This window comes from Lytechinus pictus, chromosome 13 (genome assembly GCF_037042905.1).
Source record: "Lytechinus pictus isolate F3 Inbred chromosome 13, Lp3.0, whole genome shotgun sequence".
In the NCBI taxonomy this organism is placed as follows: domain Eukaryota; kingdom Metazoa; phylum Echinodermata; class Echinoidea; order Temnopleuroida; family Toxopneustidae; genus Lytechinus; species Lytechinus pictus.
In genome coordinates, this window is record NC_087257.1 from 19,510,265 (window position 1) to 19,527,522 (window position 17,258).

At 36.3% G+C, this 17,258-nt stretch overlaps 1 protein-coding gene across 1 annotated transcript; it reads left to right on the forward strand.

Moving 5' to 3' along the window:
- The first annotated feature begins 203 nt into the window (after nucleotides 1–203).
- LOC129274620 (G-protein coupled receptor 54-like) lies at nucleotides 204–11,825 on the forward strand. Its single transcript, XM_054911398.2, has 4 exons — nucleotides 204–571; nucleotides 4,112–4,247; nucleotides 5,703–5,915; nucleotides 6,560–11,825. The coding sequence occupies exons 1-4, from the start codon at nucleotides 206–208 to the stop codon at nucleotides 7,018–7,020; spliced, it is 1,176 nt and encodes a 391-aa protein (XP_054767373.2). The 5' UTR covers nucleotides 204–205; the 3' UTR covers nucleotides 7,021–11,825.
- The last annotated feature ends 5,433 nt before the right edge of the window (nucleotides 11,826–17,258 follow it).

Sequence of the window (17,258 nt, forward strand, 5' to 3'; positions counted from 1 at the left end):
CCCCACAGCTTGGATTACATGTGCAAGCCACAACGCCCAAAGATTCAAATTGTTTGGAATTGTTTTGGAATTGTTTAATTTGTAACCGTTCTCTTAGAACAGTCGGTAAGATTCCCCGTCGTGTTTCGACGGAGAAGTCAATATTCTTCCAATTAGCAAGACCTTTGCGTTACTTTCGATTTAATTTGTTTTTTCGTACAGAGCGATGATGACGACTACGCCACCTCTTGGTGTGAACGTGACTTTCCCATACATCAACGATGAGATGGTATCGGGGACGGCGGGACCGGATGACGAGGACGGAACGCCGACCGTCACCCTTACCAACTGGCTTGTGCCTTTGCTCTTCGGCATCATCACCGTTGTCGGCGTCAGCGGCAATGCCATCGTGTGTTACGTCATATCCGGTCATGTTCAGATGAGAACTGCAACGAATTACTACATAATGAACTTAGCTATCACGGACATTGCGTTTTTAGTATGCTGTGCACCGTTCACAGCGGCTGTTTATGCAACGAATAACTGGATCTTTGGAAGATTTATATGCAAATTCGTCATGTACATGATGCAGGTATGTAGCAGAGTATTCCATTTTAAAGAATTTGTTTATCAATTCATTTTTATATTCATTTCACTTCTATTTCATTTTTTTTTTACATTAGGTTGATTAATTTTTAATTTTTTATACGTTTTGTATTAGATCATTATTATCATCTTATTCCCATTTTTTTTTTCTCGCCTGCAAGCAGAGCGAGACTATAGGCGCCGCTTTTCCGACGGCGGTGTAGCCGGCGACGACGGTGGCGTCGTAAACATTAAAATCTTAACCAGAATTTAAGTTTTTGAAATGTCATCATCACTTACGAAGTATATGAACCTAGTTCATGAAAGTCTAATCAAGTACCACTAAATATCCTGCATGAGTATCAGGTCACATGACTAAGGTCAACGGTCATTTAGTGTCAATGAACTTTGGCCATCTTAGAAGTATTTGTTGAATTGCCATCATAACTTTGAAAGGTTATGGATCTAGTTCTTAAAACTTAGACATAAGAGTAACCAAGTATGAAATCTTGCCAAGATTTCATGAACTGTGATGAACTTTATTATTTATAGAGAGCGAGAGAGAGAGATAGTGATGTACAGGGATAAAACAAAGAGCTGGACATGACATATTAAAATCAGAAATAAGTTATTTGATGTAAAAACTAGACCACCAATAAATTTGGTGTTTATTAAAAAGCCCACCGACATGACCGAAGTTCAGTATGTTTCTTTACATTTGATATAAGTTATGTGCTCCTTTATTTTCCTCCACTCTTTGTGAAACCAATATCATTCTGAGATATAAAGTTTTGTACATCCCATAGGTTTCATTTCTTTTGTTCACGACCGATATCAGATTTGAATTTTGAAAACTTAATTAATTGAATAAAAAAGGATTAAGCCTTAGATATCGGGATATTTCATGCGTTTAGTCTTACAACGTGACCGGGATATTTCATCTGAAAGGGCAGACCATTCGCCTATTTTTAGACAAAACGGACCTTGATTAGTATGAACCCGGTATATAGGCCTATTCATTTAGAAATACGTATTTGTTTTTATTTGGGGTTATTGCCCATTTACACTGTGTTTGGATATATTTCGTGTGAACAACATATTCCATGCTAGGTTTTCATGAATTGTATTATTATTATTATTAGTATTAGTAGTAGTAGTAGTAGTAGTAGTATATAGTATAGTAGTAGTAGTAGTAGTAGTAGTAGTAGTATATAGTATAGTAGTAGTAGTAGTAGTAGTAGTAGTAAATTAGTAGTAGTAGTAGTATTAGTAGTAGTAGTAGTAGTAGTAGTAGCAGAGGCGTCGATCCTGGGGGGCAGGGGGGCGATCGCCCCACCAATGAAAATATTTGGGGGGGGGGGGCAAACATATCGTTTTGCCCCCCCCCCCCCCAATAATTCCGCATGTGCAAAAATAAAATAATGAGATTATAATGTTACACAGAAATCAGCAAGCGAAATTGAAATAAACAACTCGTTCTTTATCTAAAATCGTGCTCAAAATGTCTGCTTTTCAAATTGGAATATAAAATTTTTCAGCTCGCGCTTCGCGCTCGCATCATTTTTGTAGCAAAAACCCATACTTTTCGTTATTAAATAGGTGAAATTGTCCCCTTTTCAGTTCTTAACCTCAAAAGAACTCCTGCTTCGATTTGCAACAATCTTTTGTTGGATATATATCTTGTTCTTTATTAAAAACGTCCATTAAACTGTCATTTTTTCAGTTAGAAATGTCAAAATTTTCAGCTCGCGCCCATCTTAATTATTGTACTCAAAACGCTTAGAATATCAAGCTTTCAGGTCAGAATATAAATAAATTTCAGCTCGCTCTCGGCACTCTCATTATATGTTAGTGAGATACATGTCGTCCTCATGAGTTACTACAAAAAGTCCTAAACAGGTACCTTTTTCCCGTTTCCAGGTCAGTATACTAAAAAATTTCAACTCGCGCTTCGCGCTCGCATATTAATTTGTTTGTGAGATATGTGTCTCTTTCTCATGAATCATGTACATATATATATATATTTATATATGTAGGCCTATATAAATATATAGGCCTATGTGTGTGGGGGTGGTTTGTTCATTTTGTGTGATCGAACGCCTTTGGAACGTTGATTTATGATTTTGCCCCCCCAATCTGAAAAACGGATCGACGCCCCTGGTAGTAGTAGTAGTAGTATTAGTAGTATTGTTATTATTGTCATACTAATAATAGAATAAAATGACATAGTGATTGGCCAAATAATAGTAACAAAATTTATGATTACAATAATTGTGATTATGATTGTAGATATCATCAGTGTGAATATTTCAAGAAATATTCTTTGGATCCAACATGCGTGAAACTGAATACTTGAAATGTCGGGATTTTCTTTAAGGTTTTTCTAAACTCCTGAGAAAAAAAGTTAATAACATTGAAGAATTGAGTATCTTCCGCGAGACCATAACTTCGAGCTGGATCCCCCACCATGGTGAATGCGCTACTTTCAACTGTCTTTTTGCAACTGTCACTCAGAGAACATCGTCGATTTTTTTTTTCGTCTTCACATGCGGGAACGCTGCTCCATTCCATCTGAATTGTTTCCAATGCATCCATTTCAAGCAAAACTGCATTTAGAAGAAAAGAAAAACATCGAAATGAGGGCGTACATGATTTAATTCCAATTGTTGAACAGGGCTTGTATGGGTTTTCATCAGACGTTCTTTGATACAATAGAAACCAGAATCATAAAAAACGTCTTTAGTCTGCCCTCCTGAAATCTCCCGTGGTAATTCGTGAACATTTTAATGAGCAGTGAATACGAACATATCGGGAGGGGGTCCATCTATTCTCTTATTCAATTCTTTTATTTCATTTCCATTCAAAACATAATACAAAGTAATATAAAGTAATACAAATCAAGTACAATTTTACAGAAGGGCATTCTTACTTCGTAAAAAATAATATATATATGATAGTTGTATTTGCTATATCTTCGCTGATGTGGTTTACGGTACACCATGCGGAGTGTTATAGAAACAGTTGGAAAGAAGAAGAAAGGAAAAGGATAGGCGAGAAAGTGGACATTTGAGAGTAGAGTATTCTTTTCTTGAAGTCGGACAGTCAACCTGCCCGAAACGTCGTCTCTCTACTGCTTCTACTCATCATCTCTACTCGCCGACTCAAGCCAGCAAGCCCTCATCCATCCTACTACTCAAGCTGTTTTCAACTCATCAATCTCTTTTGGTTTACAGTCCTTTTCAGGACTACATTCAAGAAAAGAATACATTACTCTCAAATCTCCAATTTCTCGCCTGTCCATTTCCTTTCTTCTTCTTTCCACTGTTTCTATAACACTCCACATGGTGTACCGTAAACCACATCAGCGATTGTACATGCCACCATGCAAACCTTCAAACAACATCTTGCTATATCTTGTTTTTAAGTCCATAGTTTGCATACGGTAATGGCATAGACCAACCAAAGCAAATAAATTAGATTATTATTGTACTTTTTGAATTACTATCATCTGATCACAGTTATCATTTTTTGTCTTCTTTAACTTCAGGTAACAGCTCAAGCTACTTGTATGACATTAACAGCCATGAGCATCGACAGATACCAAGCAATAATGCGCCCTCTACGTTCACTAGGGACAAGAACCCAATCGGGAGTGCTCGTTGTCAGTGGTTGTATATGGGGAAGTAAGTGAACTTAATATCTTACAGTTACAAAAGGAAGCAAGAAAACATAAACCAAAAAAACTGTCTACATTTCCATGTCTGCCAGCAAAATTAAAACACAGTATTGCCTCGTAGCGAAGTGAAACAGTCACTGGGCCTCAAAAATTTTAATTGTGTATACACCCTTTGCTGGAAAGATAATTTATCAACTTTGCTACCTGAAATTTAGGCTTAATGGACAATTCCACCCCAACAAAAAGTTGATTTGAATAAAAAGAGAAGAATCCAACAAGCACAACACTGAAAATTTCATCAAACTCGGATGTAAAATAAGAAAGTTATGACATTTTTAAAGTTTCGCTTAATTTCACAAAACAGTTATATGCACATACTGTTTGGTATGCAAATGAGGAGACTGATGATGTCCTCCACTCACTATTTCTTTTGTATTTCATGATATAAAAATGTAAAATATTCAAATTTTCTCCTCATTGCCAAGTGAAATAACAATCAATTTTCCCTGTCCATGTGGAATTAGCATTGTTTAATACTACATGGCTCAGTCAAGTTGGTTCTTATTGTCAAATCTGTAAAAAGTGAAATATTGTATAATTCAAACAATAAAAAAACAAAAGAAATAGTGAGTGAGTTTGCATGTCACAGAGTTGTGCATATCACTATTTTGTGAAAAATAAGCGAAACTTTAAAATGTCATAACTTTCTTATTTTACATCCGATTTTGATGAAATTTTCAGCGTTCTGCTATTTTGATTTTTCTCTATTTATTCAAAACAAAATATTTCTGGGGTGGACTTGACCTTTAAATAAATAAATTAGGTATTTCACTAATATTAATTTTTATCAATTTGAAATGTTAATTTCGTCATCTTCCACGATATGTTTTTTTTTAACTACTTAAAAGTCAAATTTTATCTGATATGCTTACGTGTCACGGATTTGCACTTAGTGCCACATATTCACCTCTCTTTTCTTGACTTCATGGTTGTCCGAGCTCCTTCGTTTATCTTCTGTTATTCTCATTTGATTATAACAAATAAATCCAACATGAACAAAAATATTGATAGCTCTGCTCATTACATATCACCATCGTTTAATAGAGGAAAGTTTGCTCCTACATGAACACTTGTAATGTGTATGCGGATATTTTTTATTGATTTACATTGTAAAAAGTAAAGTCATGAATATAGACTTCAAACTTACATAACGGGGAAAATGGTGATTTTTTTTAATAACACTTTCCAATTTGCATAAACTCTCCCAACTTCGAAAAAGCTGGTGCTATCCTATTAATCGTTACTCCGACACCTTTGATAACGGACTGCTTCCAGTAAACATGGTAGAGGCTTGTTGGCACCCGAGGAAACAAGGCAGCTGACTACCCAACATTGTCTCTTTTTTTTGGTTGCGGTGCTTCGTAACGTAACAAACTAACAAACAATTTTTTTCCATATCCAGTTTCAGCATTAATTGCAATTCCGATTGCGGTGTATTTTGACGTCAAACAGTTCGAGTTCGGACCAGTTTGCTACGAGGACTGGCCGTACAAACAATACATGTATCCAGCCTATGGTCTTTTCACCGTCATATTTCTCTACGTCATTCCCCTAGTCATCATCGTAGTATGTTATGTGTCCATGCTAAGAACCCTCTGGAGAACAGCCCTACCAGGTAGGTTAAGAACATAATTTCTCAATGTCGTTTTCCATTTGACATGCATATGGCAAGCCGTTTGTACCATGAAGGCAATAATTTCAGTCTATTGCTCGAACGCTTTCCTCCGATAAAATGACTTTTTCGTTGGGAAAATTTAATAGAATTTTACGCGTTTTAATGGGACAAACGGTTTGCCATACCACAACGTACTCGCTCCATCTAATCTAAATGAGATCATGGGATGCAGGTTATTTAAGAATATGTTCTAGAAATTCCACTAATATTCCTTACGATTTTTTCTGGACCACGACCAGGCATTGCAAGGTGAGGGTCTGATGTTACGTTACGTCACAACTCGTGTTAACACGAGATAGTGGAGCAGTGAGAATAAAATAATGTCCGATCGGCGGATTACGAACGTCATTATATATCAGACAATTTGGAGGAGCTAACACCTGCTTTAAATGATGACTTTTTTCTTCGTTTGATCACAGCGTACCGGCACCACGAGTTGTAATGACTTGGTATGTCGCCATCCTGCTACTTGGTATGGGATGGAGACCTATATCTATCGAATATGGTATAACACAAAACCTGTGTCCTATTCTGTGAATTAAACAAAGTCTCAACATTAACGTTTACTTTTTTTTTTCTATTAGGCGAAGAAGAGGCCAGTCAAAGTCAGAATCATCGTCGAAATCATAAACAGAAGCGGCGGGTAACGCTGATGGTGTTGAGCGTCGTCATCGTGTTCGCCGTCTGTTGGTTTCCCATCTACGTGGTCAACCTCTGGTTTCGCTTCGATCGCAACTTTCCCCAGACCAACTTCATGTACGGAGTCAAAGTCTTCGCGCACCTCCTAACCTACGCGAACTCTTGCGTTAACCCGTTCGTGTATTCCTTCATGGGCCGGAACTTTCAGCGCTATTTTCGGAAGGAATGCTCGTGCTGTTACTCGTGCCGCTGTTACTCGCGGCGGTATCGGCAAAGCGGTGGTCGTAAGGTGATGACGGAGGATCGCGCGATGGCGCATTTTAAGTCGGGACATTCCACAGGGAACACGCACTCGACGGTAGCATTGCCTTTGTTCTCACGAAGCTCCAGGAGCTCACAATCATGATCACAGTCATGCGATGACTAAAGAACAGGAGACAATATATTTCTCTTTCTATTTTGCATATTTATTGTTAGTGTTAGTCACGATTGTGACCACAGAGTCAACATGGCACACTGATTATTATAGTGCCTCAATTTATCATGAAACTGTTTTGAGAAGATGTTTACGAAAGTTGCGTAATGAACGGACATGTATATAAAAATACAAATGTTTTATATTTATGGATATCAAAATGTTTATATTTATTATTGTTTTCAGGGTTATATCATCGTCGGGAACAATAATTGTCAACACCACTATATTCGTTTGTGTTGATATTAGCGATCGGATTTGAGTGTAAAGTTTGTCGAATTCTGAAGAGGTTGTTGTTTTAGTGCAATTTTTAGTGAAAACCTATACTCCTTAGGTACTATCAAGTGTCCATCCTATACACGGAAAATTTGTCAAAATCAATTGACACACATTCTAAGCTAGATTAGACAATAAGTCTCAGGATAAGAAATTTAACAATTTGAGCACACACAAAAATCAAGAACCCAAAATATTACATTATAACATGCCGCTTTTTTAATGATATAATTCTGATAATTATTATTCACATCATAGGTTGTGGCTGATATCCTAACTTAAGGTAAATTGGTTCTGAATGCCTACTAAATGCGTGGCATCAGCGTCTAGTTTCATTTAACTCGATATAGCATGATAACAATCTAACAACGTCATTAAATCGTTATTGAATAAAGAAATTAGTAGAAATTTTCCGACTGTCATTGGGCGTGTTAATTTCAATGCCTCTAAGAATTAGTGAATGCTGTAAGGATGGTAAGGTCTGTGCACTATCTCGTTAGCAAGGCGTACTATGACTACAATTTCCGTCGTCCTTATAGGGTATATGATACAAATTTTCCAAGATCGTAGGAACATAGTTCTTAAATACATCGTAGGGGCATCGTACGATCAACGAATTGGCATCTGGGTACCGTTGCATAAAAGTCACTATCATGGTAACTTTGCTATCGCATGGTAGTGACCATAGGATGACAAAGTTACCATAGTTGTAACTTTTATGCAACGGGGCCAAGGTGTCAATCTCAAGGGTCAATTAACCAAACCGGAATCACTCCCTTAAAATACTAACGTTAAACACGACAGCTTTCTGTGGAAATAATTAAGATCAATCAAGCAATTTAATTGGATTACTATGCCATGAGATGTTTATATGCTCAAAATTTATTTGTAAATATACTCCTGTGAATTTAACATTAATGTACATTATTTCAAACATTTTGTAAGAAAACAATTTGTACGTTCGGTACAGTTTATGGAACATGGATGTCTATAGATGCAATTTTCAAAGATCTTTTAGGTGGAGTGATGTGTAGTTTATTGATTTTGAACGACAATGAGTACCATGCATTATTGATTAGTATGTACATTTTATAATCTGAATAGTACTTACCACCCTTATTCACTGAATAATGTACACTATATCAAATTTTGTAATATCACTTAAATGTATCACATATTTACACATGCTACATGTAGATGAATCAACGAGACCGTAGTCGATATCATTGGACGGTATTACCATTCATGTATTTCCGACTTAACATTCTTATTGTGCCTTTCAGTGTTTACTTTCTGTTCGGGTTTTCCCTTCTAAAGCAAAATAGCATTTACAAAATTTTGAATGTACTACTTGCATCCATTTATTGAAGAGGCAACTGAGAGAAAGCTCTAAATTCTGCGAACGAGCCTGAAACCACCACTTCTACGATAACGTCACCGCGGCGCGCCGACGACGAACGCGAGTATTTCAATTACAATTATAACTATAAAACTATTACTTCCACCACTGTTACTACTACGACTGCTACTGCTACTCTGCCACTGCTATTATTAATATTACTACTACTAATACTACTAATACTACTACTACTACTACTCCTACAATTACTACTACTACTACTACTACTATTGATACTGCTGTTGTTGCTGCTGCTACTACTACTACTACTACCATGACTACTACTACTATAATTATTATTACCTATTACTATTTATACTACTTATACTACTATTACTGCTACTCCTACTACCATGACTACTACTACAACTACTATTACTATTTTTACTACTACTAGTAGTACTACTAGTACTAATACTAGTACTACTACTACTAATACCACGAATACTACTACTTCTATTACTATTTATATTACTACTATACTACTTTTACTTCTACTACTACTACTACTTCTACTATTACTCCCTTTAATATCACTGCTTCTATTAATAATACTATATACTGCTATTACTACTACAACGGCTACATGCTGCTACCATGACTGCTGATATATTTTACCATTATATTATCCTTATAATACAACCACCAATACCAGCACCACTATTCGTAGTACTGCGTGCGCTACTAGTTCTACTTCTACTACTACCCCTCGTACTACTGCTATTACTAATTATGTTCCTATTTAACCTACTACTACTGCTGCTGCTACTACCTCTACTACTTGTCTTCTACTACTACTTCTACTACTACTACTACGATCACTAAAATTACTACACTACTACTGCTCTTTGCACTGCTACTACTACTACTTCTCGTCTTCTACTACTACTACTACTACTACTACTATCACTAAAGTTACTACACTACTACTGCTCTTTGCATTGGTAAAATCTATGCTATTACTTCCAAAGCATCTCAATTCTATTACTACTTCTATCACATCTACTACTATGATTTACTCTATTAAACTACTTGTCTATACCATTACTACTACTATTATACACCTAATACTACTGTATACTACCGCCATAAATAAACTGATACTACCACTTCTACCTTTTACTACTGTTGCTGCTGCTACACTTCTGCTACATCAGCATCTACTATTCTATTGATATTACTACTACTTCTACTACTAATACTACTGTTACCAGCTCTACTAAAACTACCAAGATCACCATACCACTATACCTAAACTTCCTCTATTAACTAATTCCATTCTTCAATTACAGCATTACCGACGATAGTAATTCTACTTCTACCCCTCACATCTTTATACTAGTACTACTTACTACTACTCTCTTACATTACTACTGCTGCTGCTACTATTACTACTACTACTACTACTATTACTACACTACTTTTACTACTATTTTTACACTACTTGCCGCGGTTACTAAAACTACTCGTATTATAATACCTACTACTGACTACTACTACCACCACCACTATATACTACTTCTACTACTACGTCTTCTACTACTACTACTTCTTCTTCATCATCTACTACTACTACTACTTCTTTTCTAGTCCTTCCTGTACTAATACTACGTCTACTACCAAATTGTACTAATATACTATAACTACTACTATTACTAGTACCACTATACACCCTCTTTATAATTTTTACATCTGTCACCACCACCACCATTACTGATATTACTTTTGTTTTACTACAACTACCACTCACAGCTGCTACTAGAAGGTCTTCTTCAACTCCTACTACATGATACTGTTACTTCTGCTCTTGCTACCCCTTCCTCCTCATCATCTCACTTTTAGTACTACTTCAATCAGTACTACTACCACCATCACCACCACTTCTGATCTTGCTTTGTATTTCACTAAACGTATTACCTGGGTATATTATTTTTGTGATTACAAGTTAGTGATCAGACAATAAGGTAGATATTTGTGCTATTGGTAATTCAAAATACGCTTGCAACAGCAACTATTACTACTACTACTTATTCTAATTCTACTACTGCAATGATTATTACTACTTCTGCTACTACTACTGCTGCTGCTGCGTATACGTCTGATGCTGCTTCTACTTTTTTTCTAATATTGTTTCTAGTATAACTTTACAACGGCTACTTATACCACTATTCTACTACTACTACTACTAATTCTACTGCCACTTTTACTACTATTTTACTACTGTAGCTTCTGCTACTATTTTATGACGACGACTACTATTTCTACTACTACTACTGCTACTACTTCTACTATACCATACTACACTATACTATACTATCACTAATATTATTCCCAATTCTACTACTATTACTACTTATACTACTAATACTATAGTGTTACTATTACTTCGTCATCTTCTTCTTCTTCTACCACTTCTACCTCCACCAACACCACCCTAACCGCCACAATCGATTATACTACTTTTTATACATATATTGTCACTACCACTATTTCTGGCGTTACTTTACCAGTTGCCACCACTAAATAAATAATTACAGCTTCTACATGTATCTTTCGATCCTATCAATCAAAGCATTCAGCCCAAGAGGAAAATATGGCATGAATTAGAATCTTCTGATTGAAAGATTAAAAGACGAGTGTCAGACCAACACATTGCCTGCTGTTATTTTTACTACTGCTACGTGTCCAAATACAATTCGGGTGGTACGTGCAAAAATATTTTTGTCGTTATTTTAGCTCCCTGCGTCATATACTAGTTTTAGCCATAAGAAAGTATTTTGTTTTAAAATGTATTTCAATCTGATATTGCATGATTATGTATAACTATCATAAACCAGTTGTGTCAACATAATTTATTGAATGATTGCTATATCCGGACTAAGCATACTTATATATCAATATTATCATACGGTTTATACGTGATAGAAAGTTTATATGCTATATTGTTTTGTTTTATTTTGTACAAATACCTACTAGACAGCAAACTTATTGAGGGATTTTGTGTTTTCCTGTTATTTCCTGTTATTTATCTATGATTAAATTATAATAAAACAAACATTAAAAACAGAAGAGAGATGAAGATGAATGTTTGATATCTTCCTATTTTTTGTCTTAACCTCACACACTATTTGCACAATACCCCCCCCCCCCTCCTTACATGTATGTCTAGCACGCGTTTGGAACAGTGTAAAAAATATGTTTGTATCGCCTGCATACAGCAGAGCGAGACGATTATAGGCGCCGCTTTTCCAGCGGCGGCGTCGACATTAAAATCTTAACCTAAGGTTAAGTTTTTGAAATGGCATAACTTAGAAAGTATATCGGCCTAGTTCATGAAACGTAAAAATAATGGTCATCCAGTGTTATTAAACATCCTGCCAGAGTTTAAGGTTGCATGACCCAGGTCAAAGGTCATTTAGAGTCAATGAACTTAGACCATGTTGGGGGAATCAACATCAAAATCTTAACCGAAGGTTAAGTTTTTGAAATGTCACCATAACTTAGGAAATATATGAACCTAGTTCATAAAACTTGGACATAAGGGTAATGAAGCATTACTAAATATCCTAGTTTCAGGTCACTTGATTAAGGTCAAATGGCATTTACGGTCAATGAACTTTGGCCATGTTGGGGGTATTTGTTGATTTCCATCATAACTTTGAACGTTTATGGATCTGGTTCATGAAACTTGGACATAACTGTAATCAAGTATCACTGAACATCCTTTGTGAGTTTCAGGTCACATGTCAAAGGTGAAAGGTCATTTAGGGTCAATGAACTTAGATTATGTTGGGGAAATGAAAACGAAATATTAACCAAGGTTAAGTTTTTTTAAATGCCATAACTCTGAAAGTATATGGATCTAGTTCATGAAACTTGGACATAAGGATAAGCATGAGTGAACATCCTGCATGAGTTTCAGGTCACATGACCAAGGTCAATGAACTTTTATTTAGCCGTGTTGGGGATGTTTGTTGAATTGCCATCATAACTTTAAAAGTTTAAGGATCTAGTTCATGAAATGTGGACATAAGGGTAATCAAGGATTACTGATCATCTTGCTTAAGTCTTAGGTCACATGATCGATGTCATTTAGGGTAAATGAACATACTATTTTATCATCATATGAGTGATGTTTTGAATTATATAATAATTATTCTACAGTGGGTATCAAAAAAAAGTTTACACTTTGAAAAGGCCCTGGAAATTAAAAAATATACATTATATGGGTATTTTTTCACATATAATCTTGGGTTTGGGTCTCATCTATCCAATGGAAGTAAAAGTTTTGACAGAATGTTACACTTGAGTGAGCACTGTCCATTTTTGTAAAGCTCGCAGAAATCTATTTGCGCAGAAATAATCGTTTTCACGCAGTGTCAAGGGGGAAGGGCGAAATCAAATTTACCCTGCGAAACATTTTTCATACATTTCCTTTGCACTTTTAGTCAATTGAAATAAAACGGATACATTCAAGCATTTTGTAACAATTTTGCCACCCGAATTGAAATTTCAACACTTATTAAGCACAACATTTACCCTTTTCGTGCCAGCTGGATCTGAGGACATAACTGAATCTGAACAAAATTTATATCAGACTTCTCCAGCATTTTTTTCACTAAATCTTTATCATTTAAAGTGGGTTTACATTTCATTTTTCATTTAATACTTGTTTCTCCACACTTTTCCAAGCTTGACAATGATTAACAGATGAATGTAAATCAAGCCTAAGCCATTTCATGTAAATCACAGCTCAGTGTAAAGCAAATATCGTCACGATGGCCTCGGTGTGTGAGGGAGTGGGGTGGGGCGCAATGCACTCTTTGAAGTGTTTTGGGCAAGGAAACAAGTTAAAAAAGGTAAAAGAGTATTCAAATCAATTTTACTAGCTAAATTCCACGTGTTCTTCATGATTAAGGTCTACTTTTATTCGCATAAATATTTCAAAATTCTGCGCAAATCATTTTTCACTCACTTTTCATAAGTAAGTGGTACTCACTCAAGCGGAAATATTTTTCGACAGTTATATCGTCATTTGCTTAAATTGATCTGTACCAATGTTCAAATGTTGAAAAATCTTCAGGATATTACAAATGTATAATTTTACAGGATTTTTTTCTAATTGTAAACTTTTTTTTGATACGCACTGTATAGTGATATTGAAAGTCAGCACTGCTGCTATATTGAATTGCGTAATGCAGGTGAGACTGCCAGAGGCGCTCCACGTGTTTTTTATCACCCGAAGATAACATTATTTGTGACCAATAAAGGAGTATGGTGAAAAGGACAAAAAGGAAACTCAAAGAGAGAAAGCATGTATCAATAAATGAGGTGAATGTAAGACAAGAGAGAGAGAGAGAGGGAGACGGAGACGGAAGTGACAGAAAGAAACCGGAATGCTAGAGGGAGAAGAGAGAACATGGAGAAAGAAAGGGGATTGAAGAAGGTGGAATTGTCATGTCTAAACCTTAGAGATCAGAGCAAAGTATTGAATGCATAATAATAAGAATAATAACACCAACAACAACAATTATGATAATAATACCTTATTCAGGGATGTTTTATAAGGCAGTGAAATAACTTTAGCAAAAATATTTTTTTTAATTCAGTGTGCTTAGAATCAGTGGCGTAACAGGCGGGGGGGGGGGGCAGGGGGGCAAGCTGCCCCCCCCCCCCCCTGTCGGAGCTCACCGGGAAAAAAAAAAACGGGAAAAGGAAAAAAAAGGGGAAGAAAAGGAAAGGAAAGAAAAAAGGGGAAAGGGAAAGGAAAAGGGAAAAGAAAACTAAGAAAAAACATAAAAAAGGGAAAACGGAAAGATAATGGGAAAAGGAAGGAAAAAAGAACAAGTGAGAAAGAACAATTCGCCCCGATATACAAATACATTAGCATGATTAGTAAGACAGGGAAATAAATTAAAGATGACAAAAAGGCAAACAAAAGCGGGAAATAAAGGCAGAATGGAATTAGCCAAAATCTAAATTGGAAAATAAAGAATAGGGACAAGATAACGTACACTACCGGGCTGCCGAGGATTGAGATAACGAGCGGGAAGGAAAAAATGGTGGTATATAGCATAATGTCGTATGAAAGTCTATCATAAACTTGCTAAATCTCCAAAGGCTCTGTCCAAGAGTGAAGACCCCGTGCAGTAGGGGCTCTTCATCTGTAACCTTTAATGGGTTCTATAACGGGCCCCTATATGGACCCTTCCTGCATTAAGCTTTACGTTGAAGCACTGGCGTACCGGGGGTGGTTCCACAGCCAAGGGGAAATAAAAGAAAATAAAGGAGGCAGCGAAATGAGATGAATGAGAAAAAATATATGACATGATATTTGCTATAATGATGTAAAAATCTATCACATAATTAGAATTTCATTTTAACAGGCCTTTTTTTTTCTGGCTCGCTTCGCTCGCTGGCGACTTTTTACAAATTTTCCCACATTTGCTATGGTGTGCCCCTCACAATATTTGGATGATTACGATACACAACTGCATTGAATTTATGTGTTGTGTTAAAGCTATATAAATATGCTCGCAATTTGATTAAAATAAGTGGCCATCTGTAAGGTTTAATATGGCTTTGATATCAAGAAGTTCCGGGGCTCTGCCCTGGACTCCACCCATAAAGCACTGTTATATGGATGAGTTTGGACCATGGCCCCCAAAAGTTCAACAACCAAACAAAAAAATGAGGAAAGAAAGGAAAGTGTATTATATTTGTATGAATATCACGTTAAAATATATCTTCATGTTAGATTTTCATGAAAAGGTGATTTTTTTTTATCTCGCTCGCTTCGCTCGCTCGGGACCTATATTAAGCTTCTTCTTGCCAGAAGCGCCATACTCGGCCCCCTCGAGCATATAGAGCTTCGCCCTGATGCTCACAATCATAACAAAAATCCTGTTCACCGTGGCGTACAAAAAAGAGAAAAAAAAGGAAAGAGAGGAGGGTGAATATGATATCATCTTTTTAACATTATGTCAAAATCTATCACAAAATTGGATTTTTGCAATAAAAATGTCAAAAAAAATTTGCTCGATCGCTTCGCTCGCTTATATATATATTTGCCCGATACGCCATATCGCCCCCTCAAAATGTTTGCCTTAGGACGCCATTGTCTGTTCCATGATATGACCGGGAAATTTTTGGCTCTTGCCCCCCTGGCCACCGACCCCTGTTACGCCGCTGCTTAGAATATAGTCTGTGCATGAGCTATACCACCCCTTCATCCAATTCTCGTTTCGAGAATCATTCATGTTGATTTGATCATGAGGTTTGCATTTTTAACATAAGTAAATATGGACTTTGAATTACCATTTGTCATGTTTGTGGAAGTTTGATCCTAGTCATAACTAATGTTTTTCAAACGGCAAACATGACAAACGGGAAACATACTTCTCGACATAGCTGCAGGAATATGACGAAATAAATATTGAGTAGCCAGTACTTTTTAGCACGATAGTGTACTTTCAGTTATCAATTTCTGAACCTGTCTCCCATAAGACAGAGATGAGGGAGAGACCCGGGGAGAGACTGCATTTGAATCGCTCAAAATAGATCAATGGATCATTTTGAGAAAAATGGATTGAACCATGGACTTAGGACCATGATTGAATTAAGAGGTGGTTATGGTCATTGATATCACTAATTGATGCTGTAGAGATCCTCAAATTGGCATTGAGACCAAGATTTATGATGCCACGTATCTGCAGATATTAGAAAGATCCCCTTTCATTTCGAACATGTATTATTTCACCTTATAATATTCTCTTTTCCAAAGTCCATTGGTATATATATAATAAGTGTAATCTGGACATGGGAGGATACAGGTTTCACAAAATGGAGCAAAGAGATATTTTATTTATGTATTTTTTTGCCTATCACTCGTGTCAAAATTAAGGGTATACATATATGTTGGTGAGTGACATGTCCCATCTTCGTTACATGGCCAGTGTCAGTATTCTCTACATTTTAATGCTTTCGTCTTTCTCATTGTTTGTCCAATGAAACATTAATTGATCCCGGCAGTCAAAAAAATGAAAGCATATGTTCAAATGTGTATGTCCACAAGTAGGTTAGCCGTAGGTTAGTTGTCCGGTATATATTCTGCGGCAATGAAATGTCGGGCAACACAACCGTCAGCGTCAATGCCTGAGCACGAGAAGGGAAATCCCCTGACACGCCCATTGCCTGCCTGTGGGACACGCCCCTCGAGCCATGGACGGATCCCTGGGAATTTCATGTTCGTGTTTGTTTACCAATTGTCACATTGTAGATGTAGTCGTATACAATGCGCCTCGTGAAATACACAATATACACGTACAGCAGTCTCATAATGTTTCTTGATGAAAAAATGAAAAGTTGATTCACAAAATTAGATGAAATCAAATGATATAATATTGGTGTACTTTATGAGAAATTGGAATGTTCAGGACTAAATTTATATCCTGTTTTCTGAAGTCTATTTTGGCGTTCTACTTTGAATTAGACT

What these genes read in the sequence shown, in the direction of transcription:
- LOC129274620 (XM_054911398.2), top strand. Translation starts at nt 206, where the DNA reads ATGATGACGACTACGCCACCTCTTGGTGTGAACGTGACTTTCCCATAC. An exon ending in TCGTCATGTACATGATGCAG is followed by an intron (nt 572 to 4,111) that starts GTATGTAGCAGA and finishes CTTTAACTTCAG; the next exon opens with GTAACAGCTCAAGCTACTTG. An exon ending in CTGGAGAACAGCCCTACCAG is followed by an intron (nt 5,916 to 6,559) that starts GTAGGTTAAGAA and finishes TTTTTCTATTAG; the next exon opens with GCGAAGAAGAGGCCAGTCAA.